The 17,085-nt window shown below is 44.2% G+C and overlaps 1 protein-coding gene across 4 annotated transcripts in view; it reads right to left on the reverse strand.

Annotated features, from left to right (window-relative positions):
* Positions 1 to 17,085, reverse strand: part of MPPED2 (metallophosphoesterase domain containing 2) — a 211,278-nt gene that overhangs the window by 9,393 nt on the left and 184,800 nt on the right. For all 4 annotated transcript variants that reach the window (XM_005216303.4, XM_010812742.4, XM_005216304.5 and 1 more), the window contains 1 exon segment: positions 395 to 510. In XM_005216303.4, coding sequence (XP_005216360.1) covers positions 395 to 510 — 116 coding nt within the window.

Raw genomic sequence — 17,085 nt, forward strand, 5'->3', positions numbered from 1 at the left:
AATGAAAGATTCCATCATTTCATTACCATTCAAAAGCCCTGTGATTGGGAGGTCTGTGTCTTCCTTCCATTCCCCACCCCACCCCCTCACTCCAAAGTGAATACAGTTCTTAAAATAAATGATCAAGCTCAAAGGACTGTGGTGCTCTATGCTCATTTGATTTTTTCCTGAGTTGACTAAATCAAAAAATTTAATTTCAAGAACACCTGTAAGCCCAGCAGAACTGCTGAGTTTAATTATCATACTGGGTTTCTTTAAAGACATTGACTTTTCTTTTTTCCATCACTTTTTTTTTTTTTTTTTGAGGAAAATGATTATGTCCCTGAAGCATTAGTCATTATGCTTGGGAAAAAAGGCATCACAGATAACGAAAGGACACCTTTGCTTCACTTACCTAGAGGAGGTCCGTGTGTCATGAGTATGTCAATGCCCTCGGGGATGAGGTTCCACTTGTCCAGCAGAGATTGACCTCTGGGCAGGTTAAAGCCCCATCCATTAAACCACGGGGTCCTTTGGGGGAGATAATGTACATGGTATCAGGCCAGCAGAGCCACATGTCCGGTCTACACGATTTCTCTCTCACACATTCATTCCCCTATGGTTTGCATTGCTCTCTTTTCTCTTTTTGATGGTTGGCCCTGGCAGCAGGATGCTTTTTTGTTGACTGCTTCAAAACCAGTGCATCTGAAAATCAAGTGTGGAGCCCATGAATTGTTCAACTAGAAAGGGGCACAAGAGCCTTTCCAGTGGAGACTTTCCCAGCAGACCTCTATCAAAATCTTAACAATGCTTTGTCTTCCCCCAAATCTCAGTGCTTCCGAAAGATGCCCAACCCAGATCTGAAGCCTATCCACTCTTGCTATAGTGTCTCAGGGCTAAGAAATTTCATCACTCTCCCTTCTTCCTCACCATCACTATGGAAGGGCTTCACCAGATTCTTACTGAAATTCTTGGAGAAATAGACAAGCGCTCTGAAGGCAGAAACCTGTGCACTTATGAGATGTTTTGAACATCCTGGACTGAGAATGCTGAAAAAAGTTGGGAGGCGGGGGGCTCTGAAAGGTGAGAAGGGACACAGGGAACAAAAACTCAATGTGGAATTTTTCCCCATCACTGAAAGGAAGACTTCTGGGGACATTCTTGGTCACTCTGGAATCCATTCTCCTGACACCAAATGCATGCATTCCACCCTCTCAGGGATGTCTGCTCTAGGAATGAGTGTCTGAGATTGATGCTCTACATCGAAATGATGGTGTCTTCGTCCATCCAGTGAGGGTTTCTAACTGGAGCTGAAAATGTCTCTATCATTTATAACAACGGGAGAATGATCATTTTTCTTCTGTAAATACGACAGACTAAATCACATCGGCACCAAACCGTGCCCAGTGCTGTCCTGTTCCCAAACATCTAGATGGAACCGTTGTTTTTCAAAACCAATTCTCTTTTGTGCTGCAGGAAAATTCTAATTTACTAGGGTATACACGTCAAAGACAAGTTGGTCAGTTTCCTGGCTAAGCCCAACTTTTCCCTTCAGCTTAAGCTGCCCCGTCCATGCCCACTGAGAGAGGTAACCCTGTGTACAAGGGCGCCTGGTTTGTTACAGCTAATAAAATGGGGGCATGACTATTTAAAGCCAGTCATGGGTTAGACTAATCAGTGACTCTCAAGACTCTGCACTCAGAAACACTTAGCCATCATTCTTTTGGGGGTGGGCATGCATAGTCAAGGGGCTTCCCAGGTAGCGCTAGTGGTAAAGAACCTGCCTGCCAATGCAGGAGACGTGAGAGTTGTGGGTTCGATCCCTGGGTCCAGAAGATCCCCTGGAGGAGGGCATGGCAATCCACTCCAGTATTCTTGTCTGGAGAATTCCATGGACAGAGGAGCCTGGTGGGCTACAGTCCACAGACTCACAAAGAGTTGGACACGATTGAAGCGACTTAACACACACGTGCATGGTCAAGGCCAGAGGTGAAAAGATGGCACCTGACAGCCTGGTGAAGATCCACCTTAAGGTGGGAACCACACCTGAGGTGGCTGAGAGTAAGTTTCAGAGAAAACAGACTGTGTGGCCTCAGCTAGAAAAAGAGAAACCAGGAAATATCTGACTTGGTTCCTAACCAAGTCCCTAAGCCATCCTCAGAAAACTTACTTGTAATAACAATAGCTATTCAATAACAATCATCATTATTAAAGCCATTATTTAGTGAGTGTTCACTCCATGTCAAGGTACCACTCTAAGTCCTTTATTTGTATTAACACATTCAAAGCTCACAACGAGCTCATGAGATAGGTGCTCTTATTAAGCACATTTTACAGATGAGAAAATGGAAGTACAGAGCGGTCAGGTAAACACAGCCAATGAACCAGACTAAAACCCAAGCAGTCTGATTCCAAAACCAAGACTCTTAATCACCATGCAATTCTCCTTCTCATATGCAACCTGGATTAATTTACTTCTTGCCATGAGTAAGCCTGCCTCTGTATTCTTTCAAGTTTGAGTGTCTTATTGCTTGAAGTCAAATGAGCTCTGAACCAGAACAGGACATCAACTGCATGGTTCTGAAATCCAGCCATAAGATGCTGAAGTGCACAGGGATGGTTTCTGCCTATGAAAGTCATCCTCAGGATTTTGTTGGAGCGGCCTAAAGAGAGGGCTTCCTTGGGTGGCTCGGTGGTAAAGGACCCAGTGGCCAATTCAGGAGATGTGGCTTCGATTCCTGGGTCGGGGAGATCCCTTGAAGAAGGAAATGTCTCCTACGTTGGCAGGCAGTTTCTTTTTTCTCATCTGTAAAAAGTGGATTGCCATTTTCTTCTCCAGTAACTCATTCTTGCCTGGAAATCCCATGGACAGAGGAGCCTGATGAGCTACAGTCCATGGGGTCACAAAAAGTCAGACACGACTTACTGACTAAACAACAACAACAACAAAAGACAAGTCATGGTTTCATTTCTGGGATCCCAACTTGAGAAGTATGGAAGCCTAGTATTGCCCGGGAGCTATTTTACACCATGCAGATAGTTTGTGGTTGAAAAAAAAATCACCACAAAGAATGCCAAGCCAAGAAGCAGAGTGCCTTGATGATCTTGTTGGCATGGGAAACCACAATTTCTTCCAAGTATATAAGCCACCAAAATCCTTTTCTTCTTATTAGTTTGAGTTAGTTCCTGTTTCTTGCAACTAAAATAGTTCTAATATATACAGTTACTGTATTTAGTATGGTGGTGGTGGTTTAGTCATTAGTGTTCATTGCTCAGTCGTGGCCAACTTTTTGTTGGACTGTAGTCCAGATCCCGTGGACTGTAGCCCTCCAGGCTCCTCTGTCCATGGGATCTCCCAGGCAAGAATACTGGAGTGGATTGCCATTTCCTTCTCCAGGGGATCTTCTCGACCCAAGATCAAACCCAGGTCTCCTGCATTGCAGGTAGATTTTTTACCGATTGGGCTATCCGAGAAGCCCTGTAAATGACCTATGTATCTGTGGTTGGCAATCATTATCCAAACCCCAAGATATCCATGTCCTAATCCCTGGAGCCTATAAATATATTACTTTTCACGACAAAGGGGGATTAAAAGTCTGCCAATGGAGTTCAGGACCTAACCTTAAACTATGGAGTAGAGATGATCCTGGATTACCTAGGTGGGTCAGCGAAAGCACAAGGTCCTTAAAAGGGAAGAAGGCAGGCAAAGGAGATTAAAGTGATGCAGTGTAAGAAACAATCAACTTGCTGTGACTGGCTTTGAAGAGGAAGGAAGAGGAACACAAACTAAGGAATGTGGGCAGTGTCAAGAAGCTGGAGAAGGTAAGGAGAGAAAACAAAGGCTCTCACAGAGACTCCAGAAAGGAGTCCAGCCCTGTTGACACCTGGATTCAGCCCAGCATGACCACTGTCAGATTTCTGACCAACAGACTGAGAGGTAATAAGTATGTGTCAGCTTAGGTAAATGGATAAAGAAGATGCGGTATACATGTACAATGACTACTACTCAGCCACGAAAGAGAGTAAATGTTTCACATTTGCAGTAACATGGATGGATTTGGAGGGTTTTATGCCACGTGAAGTGTCAGGCACAGAAAGACAAATACTGTATGATACCACTTAAATGTGGAATCTAACAAATACAACAAACTAGGGCATGTAACAGAAAAAAAAGAAAGCAGATTCACCAGATATAGAGAACACGTTAGTGGTTACCAGAGGGGAGAGGAGAGGAAGGAGGTGCAATACCGAGGGAGGGGAGCAGGAGGTACAAATGGTTAGGTGCAAAATGAGCTACAAGGATGTACTGGACAATATGGGGAATATGGGCAGTATTTTATAATAACTATAAATGGAGTATAACCTTTAAAAATTGTGACTATATTGTACACCTGTAACATATTGTACAACTATACTGCAATTTAAAATATATTAAAAATAAATATATGTTGTTTTATGCCACTAAATTTGTGATGATCTGTTATAACAGCAACAGAAAACTAATCAAACTGTCTAGTTATAAAATCTAGGGACTAAATAGGGACTTCCTTGGTGATCCAGTGGCCAAGACTCTGTGCTCCCAATGCGGGGGCGGGGTTCGATCCCTGGTCAGAGAACTAGATCCCATTTGCTGCAACTAAGAGTTCACCTGCTGCAACTAAGACCCAGCACAGTCAAATAAATAAATGAACAAACAAACAAAATATACTTGAAAAAAATCCATGGATTACAAGCGGCCTGAGACTCACCTGGTACACAGTGTACATTCGATCAACAGTCCTTCCACAACCACACTGTCTGTGACCCTTTCAGACCTCAATGAGCCAACCTTGCTCTCTCTTGACTTCTAGGACTAGCCTGTCTTCAGGATCTTCAATATTTTCATTAGAGTCTAAAACAGAGCTTTGCCAGTTTGGGATGCCCATCTTTCCCCTTTATTATACAATAATGATCTGCTTCCCAGATTTGTTTTAAAAGTAAAGAGAGAGAGAGAAATAAAGACAAGTTCAGAACCCAGTGAAGACTTAGTGAGCATTCTGGCATGAGAGAGAGGAAAATAAGCAAAAACATCTGTTATCCTAGATTTTGAAAACAAGCTTCTGGGCCGATGGGTCCTGTCTGAATGGTGAATAAAGAAGGGTTTGAAAGAGTCCCAAGCACACCCAAGTCGTTGGTACAATGAGGGGCTCTGATTTCACTGCCGGAGTCTGTCCGAGGGCAGTCAGCCCCTGAACCCCCAGGGTATCCCAGCGGCTTCCAGAGTCAAAGGAATGGGACACTCTTTCCAGTTTTTTCTGATAGAATTTTCTCTTAGAAACCCACAGCCATATTCCCCCACGAAATGCTCAGTTTTACAAGGGCTCTGTAACAGATTAAGACAGGCCCATGGTCTAGAGATACCTTAAATTTTATTTGGTTAATGTTAAGCCTATGACAAAATCCAGATGGTTCCAAGTTAAGGGTAAACTTTGAAAATGTTTGGCTTTTCTTTTGACTCAAACCTGTATGCGCACAAGAGCAAGAGAGAGGTTAAGTTATATGAAAATGAACATTTATCAAGTCCCTGATATGCTTGCTTCCCTGGTGGCTTAGACAGTAAAGAATCTGTCTGCAATGTGGGAGACCCAGGTTCGATCCCTGGGTGGGGAAGATCCCCTTAAGAAGGGCATGGCAACCCACTCCAGTATTCTTGCCTGAAGAATCCCATGGACAGAAAAGACTGGTGGGCTACAGTTCATGGGGTTGCAGAAAGTTGGACACAACTAAATGAACATAAAGAAATATGCTTTCCGTAGGGGTTTGTCTTTATATAGACTATTACATTTATTAATAATTTCTTATAACAGTCCTTGATATTGGTATCAACAATCCTTGATATCGAAAAAATAATCCTTGATAATCCTTAGGTATTATCAGCTCTGTTTTTAGATAAAAAGCCTGATGATCAGTGATGCCCAGTCATTTATTCATGTTCCCAGGGTTGGCAAGAGGCAGAACCAAGATTTTAACCCAGATCTGCTGGCTTCAAAGCCTGTGTTCTTTCTGTGCACAATGCAGAACTAAAATCTTGCAGCCCAGTTTTCATTTTGGCTTTCACATATATAAACAAGGCTGATCAATACAGTCTCTGAGGCTGTGCATTGCGTAACTGCAGAGGGCTCCATGGCACCGTGATGGAGGCGGCTCTTAGTGAAAATTCAGTGTGACTTCAACAATGCTGGATGCTTTCTGTTCCTCTGGATCCTCCAGATCAGGCCTTTTCCATAAGACAGTGACCAATAAATGGGAAAAGCAGCCCAGTGATGGGCTCTAGAATTATCCCAGCATGGTACAATAAATGGGACATATAGAAGTGGGAGATCTGTGTGCTCATTCGCATTCTGGAATCAATTCACCAAGACACAAGACCTTTAGATAGGAGAAAGAACCTCAGTGGGCCAGTTTCTTCATCTGAGCAAAGAATGAGTGGGTGGATGCCATTACAGGAGTTCAGGACTGCTTTTGGACTTCCCTGGTGGGTCAGATGGTAAAAGAATCTGCCCGCAATGCAGGAGACCGGGGTTCAATCCCTGGGTTGGCAAGATTCCCCTGGAGAAGGGAATGGCTACCCACTCCAGTATTGCTTTTAGGCTACAGAAATGTTATGCAGAGGCCCCAAAGCAGGTACACGCAGGGGCGTTCTTGCTGAGGGGGAAGGGGCTCCAAACCTGCTCATTCCCTCAGCCCCCTCCTCCTTTCTGACTTACACTTCTGAGCACAACTGGCAAAACCTGGCATTTGATGATCTTTCTGTGATCTGAAAACCACCAAATTCTATCACTCTCTGCAGCCTATCTATGTTCTGAGTAAATGCTGCAAATTGCACTCAATGAATTACCTAAACTGCCTGTAAGGGACCGAGTCCAGTGTGGGAGAAAGAGCCGCACAGAGTGGAGACTGACCGTGTCAGCATCAATGAATAATGTTTTATCCAGTTGAGTTTCAACCTGAAACATGAAACCCCAGCAGTAAGCCCATCAGGGGTTCACTGGAAAATGTGTGCACAGCCAATCTCCAGTGGCCCACAATGAGTTTTGTTCTGTAGCAATGGGGAGGCAAGAGGGGGAAGGAGGAGGAGGGGAGAATCCACAGGAACAACGTCTACTGCCTTGGCCAAGGACTTAATAATTAGCTGTGACTAACAAATGCCACATGGGAACCGACTTGTAAGAAAATGCCCCACAAAGCACCCCACTGCCAATGGGCCAATCCGAGCCCGCGACCGCCCCTCCTAGACAGGGATCAGAAAGTCCTGGAAGGAAGGGGAGGTGGTCAGCTGCCTGAAGCCAGTGGACCGAAGACTCAGATGGATGGACGCTCGAGATGCTGTCAAGGCACCCTCCCCCTTGTTCTCAGAATTACAAGCACTTGGCCTCTCTGAGCTGAGAGTCCAGGGGCAGGTGCTATGGGAGTTCACAGAGGCAGAACTTGTTCCGAACAATGTCAATACAAAACAGGTTTGTTCTCTGGAAGCAGGCTGAGATGAAATCGCTGCAAAGGTCATGTGTGTTTGCCATACACAATCCTGTGGGGCGGGCGGAAGGGAGCTGCCGGAGCATAAATCCCAGGTTTGGACAGGTGAATGGCCGTTCACTCCCCCACCAACTCCAGTTGGGGCTGGGTGCACCCCAGCAAAGCAGGATTTGGAAAGGAACAGTTGGTACTTGTTCAGTTCAGATGGGCTACTCAGGTTTACAGCCCTGGTGCTGGGCAGTGCCAACAATTCCCCAAGGGCTATGAGACCAGGGCAGGGTGCATCACCAAGGTTTGGGATTCTTAATGAAGACAGTTGCCTGGGTGCCCCCCTGCAGAGATTAGGGCTGGAAGCACTAGGCGGGATCTGCTGGGATTCTGCATGAAAGCTGCAAAGGGGAAAAGTGCAAGCTCAGGGAACACCCGGATTTAATTAGGAGCTGGAGGGTTGGCTGTGCCACTTAAAACTACAAGAACCTGGGGGTTTTGTAAAAGTTAGCCATTCTTGTTTTGAAGGCGGTAGGTACAATACACATTCAAGTCCCAGGTCTGTTCACCGGCTGGCTTCTCTGACTCTTAGTTTTCTCAACTTTCAAAAAGTAACAGAATATCTGCCTAAGTAGATAAAGTGAGACGATGTCATTTATGTAAAACTTTTGGCAGAGAACTGCCAGAGAATATTAATGTGCAGCTTCTAATTTATATATGCTGTATACTGACAGTGTGTGAGATGTATATATACACATGTGTACAGACATGATTGTTCACGTTATTTTTTTCTCTCTAGAATTTCCCAAGCTATGGCTCATCAAACCCTAGACCCCACTGCACCAGACTCTGGAAGAGTCCCCAGTGCCCAGGCAAGCGTTACTAGATGGCTAGATAGTGCCTGATTTCCTCTGGCTGATTACTTATTAAAAGGCACTTCCTCAGCTCACGTCTGAGTGGAAGTTTTTCAGAAAGGCACTCCCTTGCTTGGTGGCTGGCTCAGTCTTGCATAGACAATCCCGTGGAATGTGAGAGCACAGGGCAAAACGGTTAGTCAAGGCTGCTTAGCCGGCAAGTACAGGTGGCTACATTTTGACAGGATTTTAAATTGGGGAAGTTCAAGGAAGGGGGTTGCTCTGGGTCCCTGGAATATTTATAATAAGGGGGCTCAGAGAGGTTCTGTGGAGGAATCGACATGCTACTAATTAAAGCCATCACTGCCGCCTGGCACCTCTGTGAAGCAAAACTCAGGAACCAGGAGCCAGTTTCCACATTCCCTTTCTTTTCTAAGTGGTAGAGCTTCGGAATCGCAACCTCCTCCACGCCGGGCACTCCCGGCCGCCACCAGCCCCTCTGACTACACATCACATCAGGTCCGAGAGAAGCTAATTTAACCACCGCTGGTTAAAATCACACCGCACTTCACAGCGCCTTTCACATGCCATGAAGCTGTCATGATAATTCTTGATCTCTGGCTCACCTGACAGCTTAGCCCTCCCTTGACTGCAAAGCTTCCCGTCAGTTAGAAATAGCAGTTTCCCTGGCACCAGATGTGTCATCCTGAATACCCAGATGAAAGGCAGACACCTGCCCCGCTCCCCTCCTTGCTTCCTTTTCTCTCCGCAGCTCTGGAGTTTGTTTAAGAAGCCAGCCCTCTCCCTCCCCGAGTCCCTCCACTTGGCAGCCTGGAAGTTACTCTCCCATGCAATTAAAAAGCTGTCTTGCATTAGCCCATGGAAGGTCGTGCAGCAAAGAGACGCACGCGGTAACTGACGTCACTAGAAGAGAGACGCAAAGCTGAATTTCAAGGGGAGACTGACACCCCTGGGCAGCTGCCTGGGAAGCCTGCCTTACCCAAACCACGGGCTCAGCTGCCTCCAAAGGGCAGGGCCGGCTTCTCTCACACCAGCTGTCTAATCCCATCACTTCACTATGGCCTGGTAGCTTCGCCTTTCATTATGAGGTCCTTGGGATGAAAAGAGATACTGTGTTGATAAAGGGCAGGCCTGGATGAATAACGTGGTCGGTTGCCATAGACAGGACAAGAGCAAATCACAACCAAGGTAGCCACCTGAGGCCCACGAGCTACAAGTAGAGGTTTTGTAATCCCAGTCAGCACACACCTCTGTCTTGACAAACAGGCTGACGGTGTCCTCTTTTTGTAAATAACGAGGAGCAAGTGTCAGAAGTAAGCCTCTGCTACCATTTTCCTCTCTTGATGGAAAGGACATGATGTAAGCAGAGTTTGCTTTAGGAGCCAAGATAAAAAAAAAAAAAAAAACACTCTGACCTGTTTTTGAACTTGGTGTGCCCTGAATTATTAAAAATAATGTTACAGCATCTGCCTGGCCCTCCAAAGCATACCTGCTTTTAATCTTCAAAACAAGTTCACAGCAGGAAGAGAAAGATTTTCAATCGGTTTCCTTCCCATTGGGCTGTGACGGAGACTGTTCCCATCCATCAAGGAAAGAATCCGACAGGGGAAAGGAAAGACCGTGGCAGGACTTCTGTCTTGGTGGGTAGGTGAGGCGGCCTTGGGGTTATGCCCTGATGCTTCCAGACATGGCTCTTGGTTTTGTCGACAAGGAAATCAGAGGACCGGGTACCAGGGCGCCTGACCAGGAGGGGCCTGCATCCAAGCACCCCCAATGCGACCTGTATTAATTGACATCTAATCCCCAGCAGGGAGAATTCCTCAAAGAGGGGCATCACGGCCAAGTTTGAAAGAAAAAGGAGGCTCGTGGATAGAGAGAAGTAGAAAAAAGAAAAGCAGGATTCATTTTCTCTAATAAGTTTTATTATGGTAAAATAAAAATATATAGCATAAAATTTAATATTCTAACCATTTGCGAGTGTCTAATTCAGTGGCATTAAGTACATTCACAATGCTGTACAACCATCACCACTGTCCATCTCCTGAGCTTTTTCACATCCCCGATAGCAGATGTGACCCACTGACAATAGCTTCCTGTCTCTCCTCCCCCCAGCCCGACAGCCACTTTCTGTCTCCACAAATATGACCACTCCAGGTGCCCTGTGTAAGTGGAATCTTACTGTATTTGTCCTTGTGGGTCTTGCTTATTTTGCTTAGCATCATATGCTCAAGATTCATCCAAGCTGAAGCATGTGTCAGAAATTCATTCCTTTTTACAGCTGAAAAAATTCCACTGTATGGGTATACAGCATTCACTTTTTTTTTTTTTTCATCTAAGGTTTCTGAAAGTCCAGGATGTGCCAGGCACTAAGCTTGGCCATCAGGCATCAAGGATGAAAAGTCTGAGTTCCTTTTTGCAGCAAGTGCACAGATACTGGGTTAAAAGCTCAGAGGATGGGATCGGTATGGTCCTTCTGGGGCATTTAATCACTCAGCAGACATGACCTGGATGCCTATAGTGAGCTAGGGTCTGGCAAGGTCGTTGCTGGGAATACAAAACTGAACACAGTTTCCAGGATAAACCCATGGCTCACCATTTCATAGGTGAAGTTGCCCTGGACTAGAAGTCTTTAAATGCTGATCTTCTTTCCTAAGTAACCTAATTTCTGAAGAACTTGGGGGAATACCAAAATGATCTGAGGATGAACCAGCAATTTCAAGTGCAGACTGGACAGGAGGGGACCAGGGGCAGAGCAATCAGGACTTTGGGGAGAGGTGTCTCCTTCCATGTCCACCCCTTAGGAAGACTCCGGGGCTAATACCAGAAACACGAAACAGAACCACATCCTACCGGAGAACAAGCCTGGCAGGGCAGTGTGTGTCACACGCCTGGCTGACTCGAAAGCACGGGACAAAAAGGACAGGGCAGGAGGTGGGAAGACTGCCAGGTACTCGGCAACTGTGCAGACAGCACCTGCCCCCACCCCACTATCCTGCAGACATGTCACAGACACCTAGCCGGAAGGGAGTCTTTATGTAGCTTAGGTTTCCCAAAAGAGTAAGAAAACGAGGAAAGGGGGCTTTGGGGTTAGCTGGATATGATCGTGTTACACAGTGAACTCTTTAAGAATTGACGTTAACAGACAGGAATGGACTGATAAAATCTCTGCTCCCAAATAGAGGATAAAACAGTATTTTGTTGTGTTTTGTTTAGAACATGTCTGTATTGAGTGTGTTTTGTCACATACACATTTTGCTTTTGCTGGTTTCTTTTTATATAATTTAATATTTGAGGGTACCAGGGGGAGGACTGCACTGGTAAGAAAGCCTGACCCTGAAAAACAGACCCAAAGAGAGTAAATGATCAGAGGGCCAAAACCCACTAGGCAGCCACTCGTTAAACACAACAAGGAAGACTGGAAGTTCAATGACTTCCTTGGCCTGGTTCACCACCGCGTCCCGAGCACCTGACCCAGAGCAGAAACTTAAGTGTTTGTCAGCTGAACTGAGCTAAGAATGAGTGTTCATGAGGTGTTTGTAACTTCATGAGAAAATGTGCTTTCCCTGATGGTCAGTGGAAAAGCCAACTTGCAGATCAGGATGAATCCAAGGATGTAAAAAAATGCTTAGAAAAAAGAAACAGATCAATATGCTAAATGGTAATCTCAGAGGCTACAGAAGAATCAAGAATGATTTTTCCCCCCTTCTATTTGTCTGTTATTCTTTACTTTTTCTGTACTGAATTATCATTGTGGGGGGGATTTTTTTTATCCAGTGTGAGATGACTATAGGCTTCCTCAGTGGCTCAGCTGGTAAAGAATCTGCCTGCAATGTAGGAGACGTGGGTTCGATCCCTGGGTCAAAAAGATCCCCTGGAGAAGGAAATGGCAACCCTTCAGTATTCTTGCCTGGGAAATCCATGGACAGAGGAGCCTGGCGGGCTACAATCCATGGGGTCACAAAGTGTTGGACACAATTTAGCGACTAAACCTAAAATGCCCATATAGTCAAATGCAAGTTGAGCATGGATGGAAAGATTTGGAGGATCCGTAATCTACTTAGACTGCAAAGTGGTTTCTTCCAGAGGGTGAAGAAACTGATGGATTTAGGGGACTTGAGCTCAGGAAGCTGGCACAGGGCTTGCCATCTTTATCGCCCTTCCTCATTGCCACTTGTAGGGATGGAAAGGTGTGTTGAGCAGCAGTCTTTTTAAATTATTCAAGTAATTTAATACATATTTACTGCTCCTTGGAAAAAAAGCTATGGCCAATCTCCTTGGAAGAAAAGCTATGACCACTAGACAACATTTTAAAAAGCAGAGACATTACTTTGCTGACAAAGGTCCATCTATCAAAGCTATGGTTTTTTCAGCAGTCATGTACAGATGCGAGAGTTGGACTATAAAGAAAGCTGAGCACCGAAGAATTGATGCTTTTGAACTGTGGTGCTGAAGAAGACTCTTGAGAGTCCCCTGGACTACAAGGAGATCCAACCAGTCCATCCTAAAGGAAATCAGTTGGAAGGACTGATGCTGAAACTGAAGCTCCAAAACTTTGGCCACCTGATTCGAAGAACTGACTCACTGGAAAAGACCCAGATACTGGGAAAGATTGAAGGCAGGAGGAGAAGGGGATGACAGAGGATGAGATGGTTGGAGGGCATCACTGACTTGATGGACATGAGTTTGAGCAAACTCCAGGAATTAGTAATGGACAGGGAAGTCTGGTATACTGCAGTTCATGGGGTCGCCAAGAGTTGAACACGACTGACTGTCGTGTTCAACAGTGACTGAACTGAATTGAATTTAATACACATTTACTGAGCATCTGTTATATGCCAGGTACCAGTCTGCTGGGGGTAGTTCAACTTACAGAGGGATTTTAGTCTGACTGTAGGGCTCCCCTGGCAGCACCAGTGGTGAAGAACCCCCCTGCCAGTGCAGGAGATGAGGATTCAATCCTTGCCTGCCTGGGGAAGATCCCCTGGAGGAGGGCATGGCAATCCACTTATCCCTGCCTGGAGAATCCCATGGACAGAGGAGGCTGGTGGGCTACAGTCCATAGGGTTGCAAAGAGTCAGACCCGACTGAAGCGACTTGAGCATGCATTCACACACGTAGGTAACGTTACATATAACTGCATATACTATGCTGCTGTTGCTGCTAAGTCGCTTCAGTCGTGTCCGACTGTGCAACAAATCATTCTCGCATTTGTTGTTCACAACAACCCCGAGTGGTGGGCCAGGTATTAATTTTAGAGAAAATGGTGTACAGAAACAAGAATTTTAGTAACTTGCCAAGGTCACCTATAGCTGAGGTGCCAAGGACACAATTCTATAGTCCAAAGGTTTTCAAGTTTATCGTGTGATCTCGGTATACTCATCTATACAGTAGAGATAACAAGATCAACCACGCAGGTTTGTTGTGAGCACTGACTGTTATCCTATATGTAATGCATTCAGCAGTGTGTCTGTCCTATATTAAGAATTCAATGTTAGCTCTTACCATTATTATGAAAGCTAATATTACAAATATTGATATCACCAACCCTTTGGTTTTTGTTTCCTAATTTACCTTCTTTGTACCCCCACAAAGTGTATCTCTGTCTCCATTTCTCAGATTTAGACTATAGGTACCGAAGAAATAAGTACATCTATTGTAAAGCAATGAGTGACCATCTGAGTTCAGGTGAACCAGCTTTAGATAACGAATGGGAAGGCACTGACTTAGTGTCTGAAGACCTGGGCCCTAGTCTGGGCTCCTCCAACTTACTTGCTACAAATCCTTGAGCAAGAAGCCTATCGGATCTCCTGTTTCCATAACTGCAAGGAGGATAATGACTTTGATGAAACTTGCAAGCTTGTCACACAAATGCCTACATAAACGAGTTGCAACTACATAAAAATGCCTTCTGATGAAGTGCCTTGGAATTCCCATGTCACTGGCTGTCTGTGTTGCCTGCTCATGCTGTTTGAAAAGCTGAGAGGAACCAGAGTTAAGTGACAAGTAGGTCAGATGTAAGTTAAAGTGCTGGCCTCCATTTATCTACCATTTTGGCTCTAAACGACTGGTTTCAATCCAGACCGATTTAGTAAAGTGAGAAAACTGTGACCGCAAACTGGCAGGACACACAATCAGAGGAATGAGTGAGACGCTTAAGCTGCCCCTTCAATGCAGAGGTTAAAGCGAGTAGACAGACCCGGTGTCTCTGTCACTGCGTGCCAGCCAACCATATATTATTAATTGGGCTCAGCAAGCATTAGCCAGCACCTTCCACTGCAAGGCTCTGGCAAGGCCTCCAGGGATCTACATACAATGCAAGACCAACCCAATCTGCCATCTGGTTGGGATAACGAGATAGTCACAGGCAAGACTGTCCTCCCATCTCTGCCCATTAAAATTCGACTGAGCCCTTAACACTCAACTCGTATTTTCCCTAGGAAGCTTGCCCTGATCCCCTCGGCACTTTCTTTAATCGTCATTTGGGGAATTTCTCATACTCTGCATTATCCCTTGCTTGTGTGTGTGCGTGTGTGTTTTAACTTATTTCCTACTTCCAATGAGCAGGTGAATCCAATTTGTGCTATGAAGGTCTCTGTGTTCCCCAACGGACTGTCCTATTTACACTGGGAACCCCAAGATCTAGCACTGTACCTGGTATATGACAGATGTCAGGAAAATATTCATAATAATGAAAAAAGCAAAAGGAGTTTAGAATAAGGGCCCAAGGGAGTAATCCAAATAATATGTGTGTCTGGAGGTTAGACTGGAGCAAGACAGATGAAGGTCTGGGTTTTTAAAAAACAAAGGCCATTTAAAAGTACTGGATTATAAATCTTACAGATCTGTGCTGCCAAATACGCTAGCTACTACGTGGCTACTAAAGACTGGAAACGTGGGTCATCTGAATCGAGCTGCACCATCAATGTGAAACACACGCTGCATTTTGGATTCTTCACATAAAAAAAGAATGGAGAAATATCATAATTTTTACATTGGTTACATGTTAAATGATAACGTTTTGGATATACTGGGCTAAATAAAATATATTATTTAAATGAATTTAATTTTTATTTACTTTCTAGTGAAGCTACCAGCAATTTTAAAATTACACATGTGGTTCATGCTATATTTACATTGGGCCGTGCTATATTTGTACTGGACCGTGCTATCACAAGCCACACAAATGTTTACACTATGATTCAGTAACCCCTACTTACGGATTCTATCCTAATAAAATAACCTAAAAGCAAGTATAAATGCTATGCACAACGTTTTTCACTACAGTGTTACTTGTAAGAGCAAAATATTGAAAGCAAGTATATTCAAAACTCTGTAAAAAAAGAATAGTTACGAAAACCAGACAACAGTGTATGAAAATATGTAACAGGTGAGATGGCCTTCTGAAGGAGCTCCTAAGATTTCCTGGGATGAGCAATGACTGGGGAAAAATGGGAAGAAAAAAAAAGCAAGCTACTCTTTTGGTCGGAACGGTATGGATTTTTTACTTGGGTTCCCAAGCTGTCCTGCATTTTTTACCATAAGAAAACAGAAGGGAGATGAGCCTCTGGTCCTGGACAGGTATACACTGCTGGCTCCAAGAGGAACCAGGGGTCTAGAGTGAGAGCTGTGTCCACACCCGCGGTAATACTTCCTGAGCTCTCTGAGTTTGCCCATCTGTAGAATGGAGACAATGTATCAACCTCATGGATACATGGCTGAGACATTTAAGTAAAAGAATCTACGTCAAGTCCTTCACAGGCTGCCTTATCCACAACAAGCACTAAATGAAAAGCATGGGGTTGCAAAACAGCCACGGCAGCGACTGAACAACAACAAATGCTGACTTTGCTGTTTTTACTGCAAAAGTTATAAGAATAGTATGACCTAGTTGATCGGGATGGCAAAATAGAAGGACGGAACCTGCGTGCTCCTAACACTATTCTGGCTGTGTTAGTTCACTTATTTTCAGTTGTTAGACTCTTTTACAGCTGCTGAATTTACTCAGCCAAGGTTTCATCTTCTTTTTTACTTTTTGCCTTGAAGGATGATGAGATTGTAAATGTTCTATATAATGTGATAGTGAAATAATTTAAACAGGAAATTATTTAGGTCTGCTGTCTCTTACTCAGCAACATAACTCTTAAAAAGCCAAGCTGTACTCTCATTTCAAATTCCACTTTTTCTCCCCAGTATATTATTCGTTCTGCTCCAATTTATTTAGAATATTAAACACAATTTATTAATCTCCAGGTGATCTTCTATTAGTCAAAAACAAAACCAGGTCAATTGCTTTGTTGTTTCTTAAAGAACTTCTGAGGAAGTCCACAAATCTAGAAAAAGAAACATTTCATTTTTCTGATACTCAGTCCTGTTCTTTCTCTAATAAGAGACTAAGCAAGTTTGCCTGAAAACAGACTCTTGGTTTTATAAATAGAACACTGTTCAAGGTTTTCTAGAGGTGTCTGCTAAAAATAAAGAGGGCTACAATTTATTTCTTTATAGCTTTCAAAACAAAACACGAAAGCCTGAGCTTAACTAAATGTGTTATATTTCTATTTTGAAAAGGCATCTTTATGTTAGCCAGGCCTGATTTCTGGAAATGAAATTCCCCAGAAACTAGATTTCCTATGTTTATACAAGGTGTGGCTATGTAAAGTAATGACACCAAAGTGGTTTTTATTTTCAGACACCATGGTGTTTTGTTTTGAACACCTGCCCCAGAATGAACACA

This window comes from Bos taurus, chromosome 15, assembly GCF_002263795.3.
Source record: "Bos taurus isolate L1 Dominette 01449 registration number 42190680 breed Hereford chromosome 15, ARS-UCD2.0, whole genome shotgun sequence".
Classification (NCBI taxonomy): Eukaryota; Metazoa; Chordata; class Mammalia; order Artiodactyla; family Bovidae; genus Bos; species Bos taurus.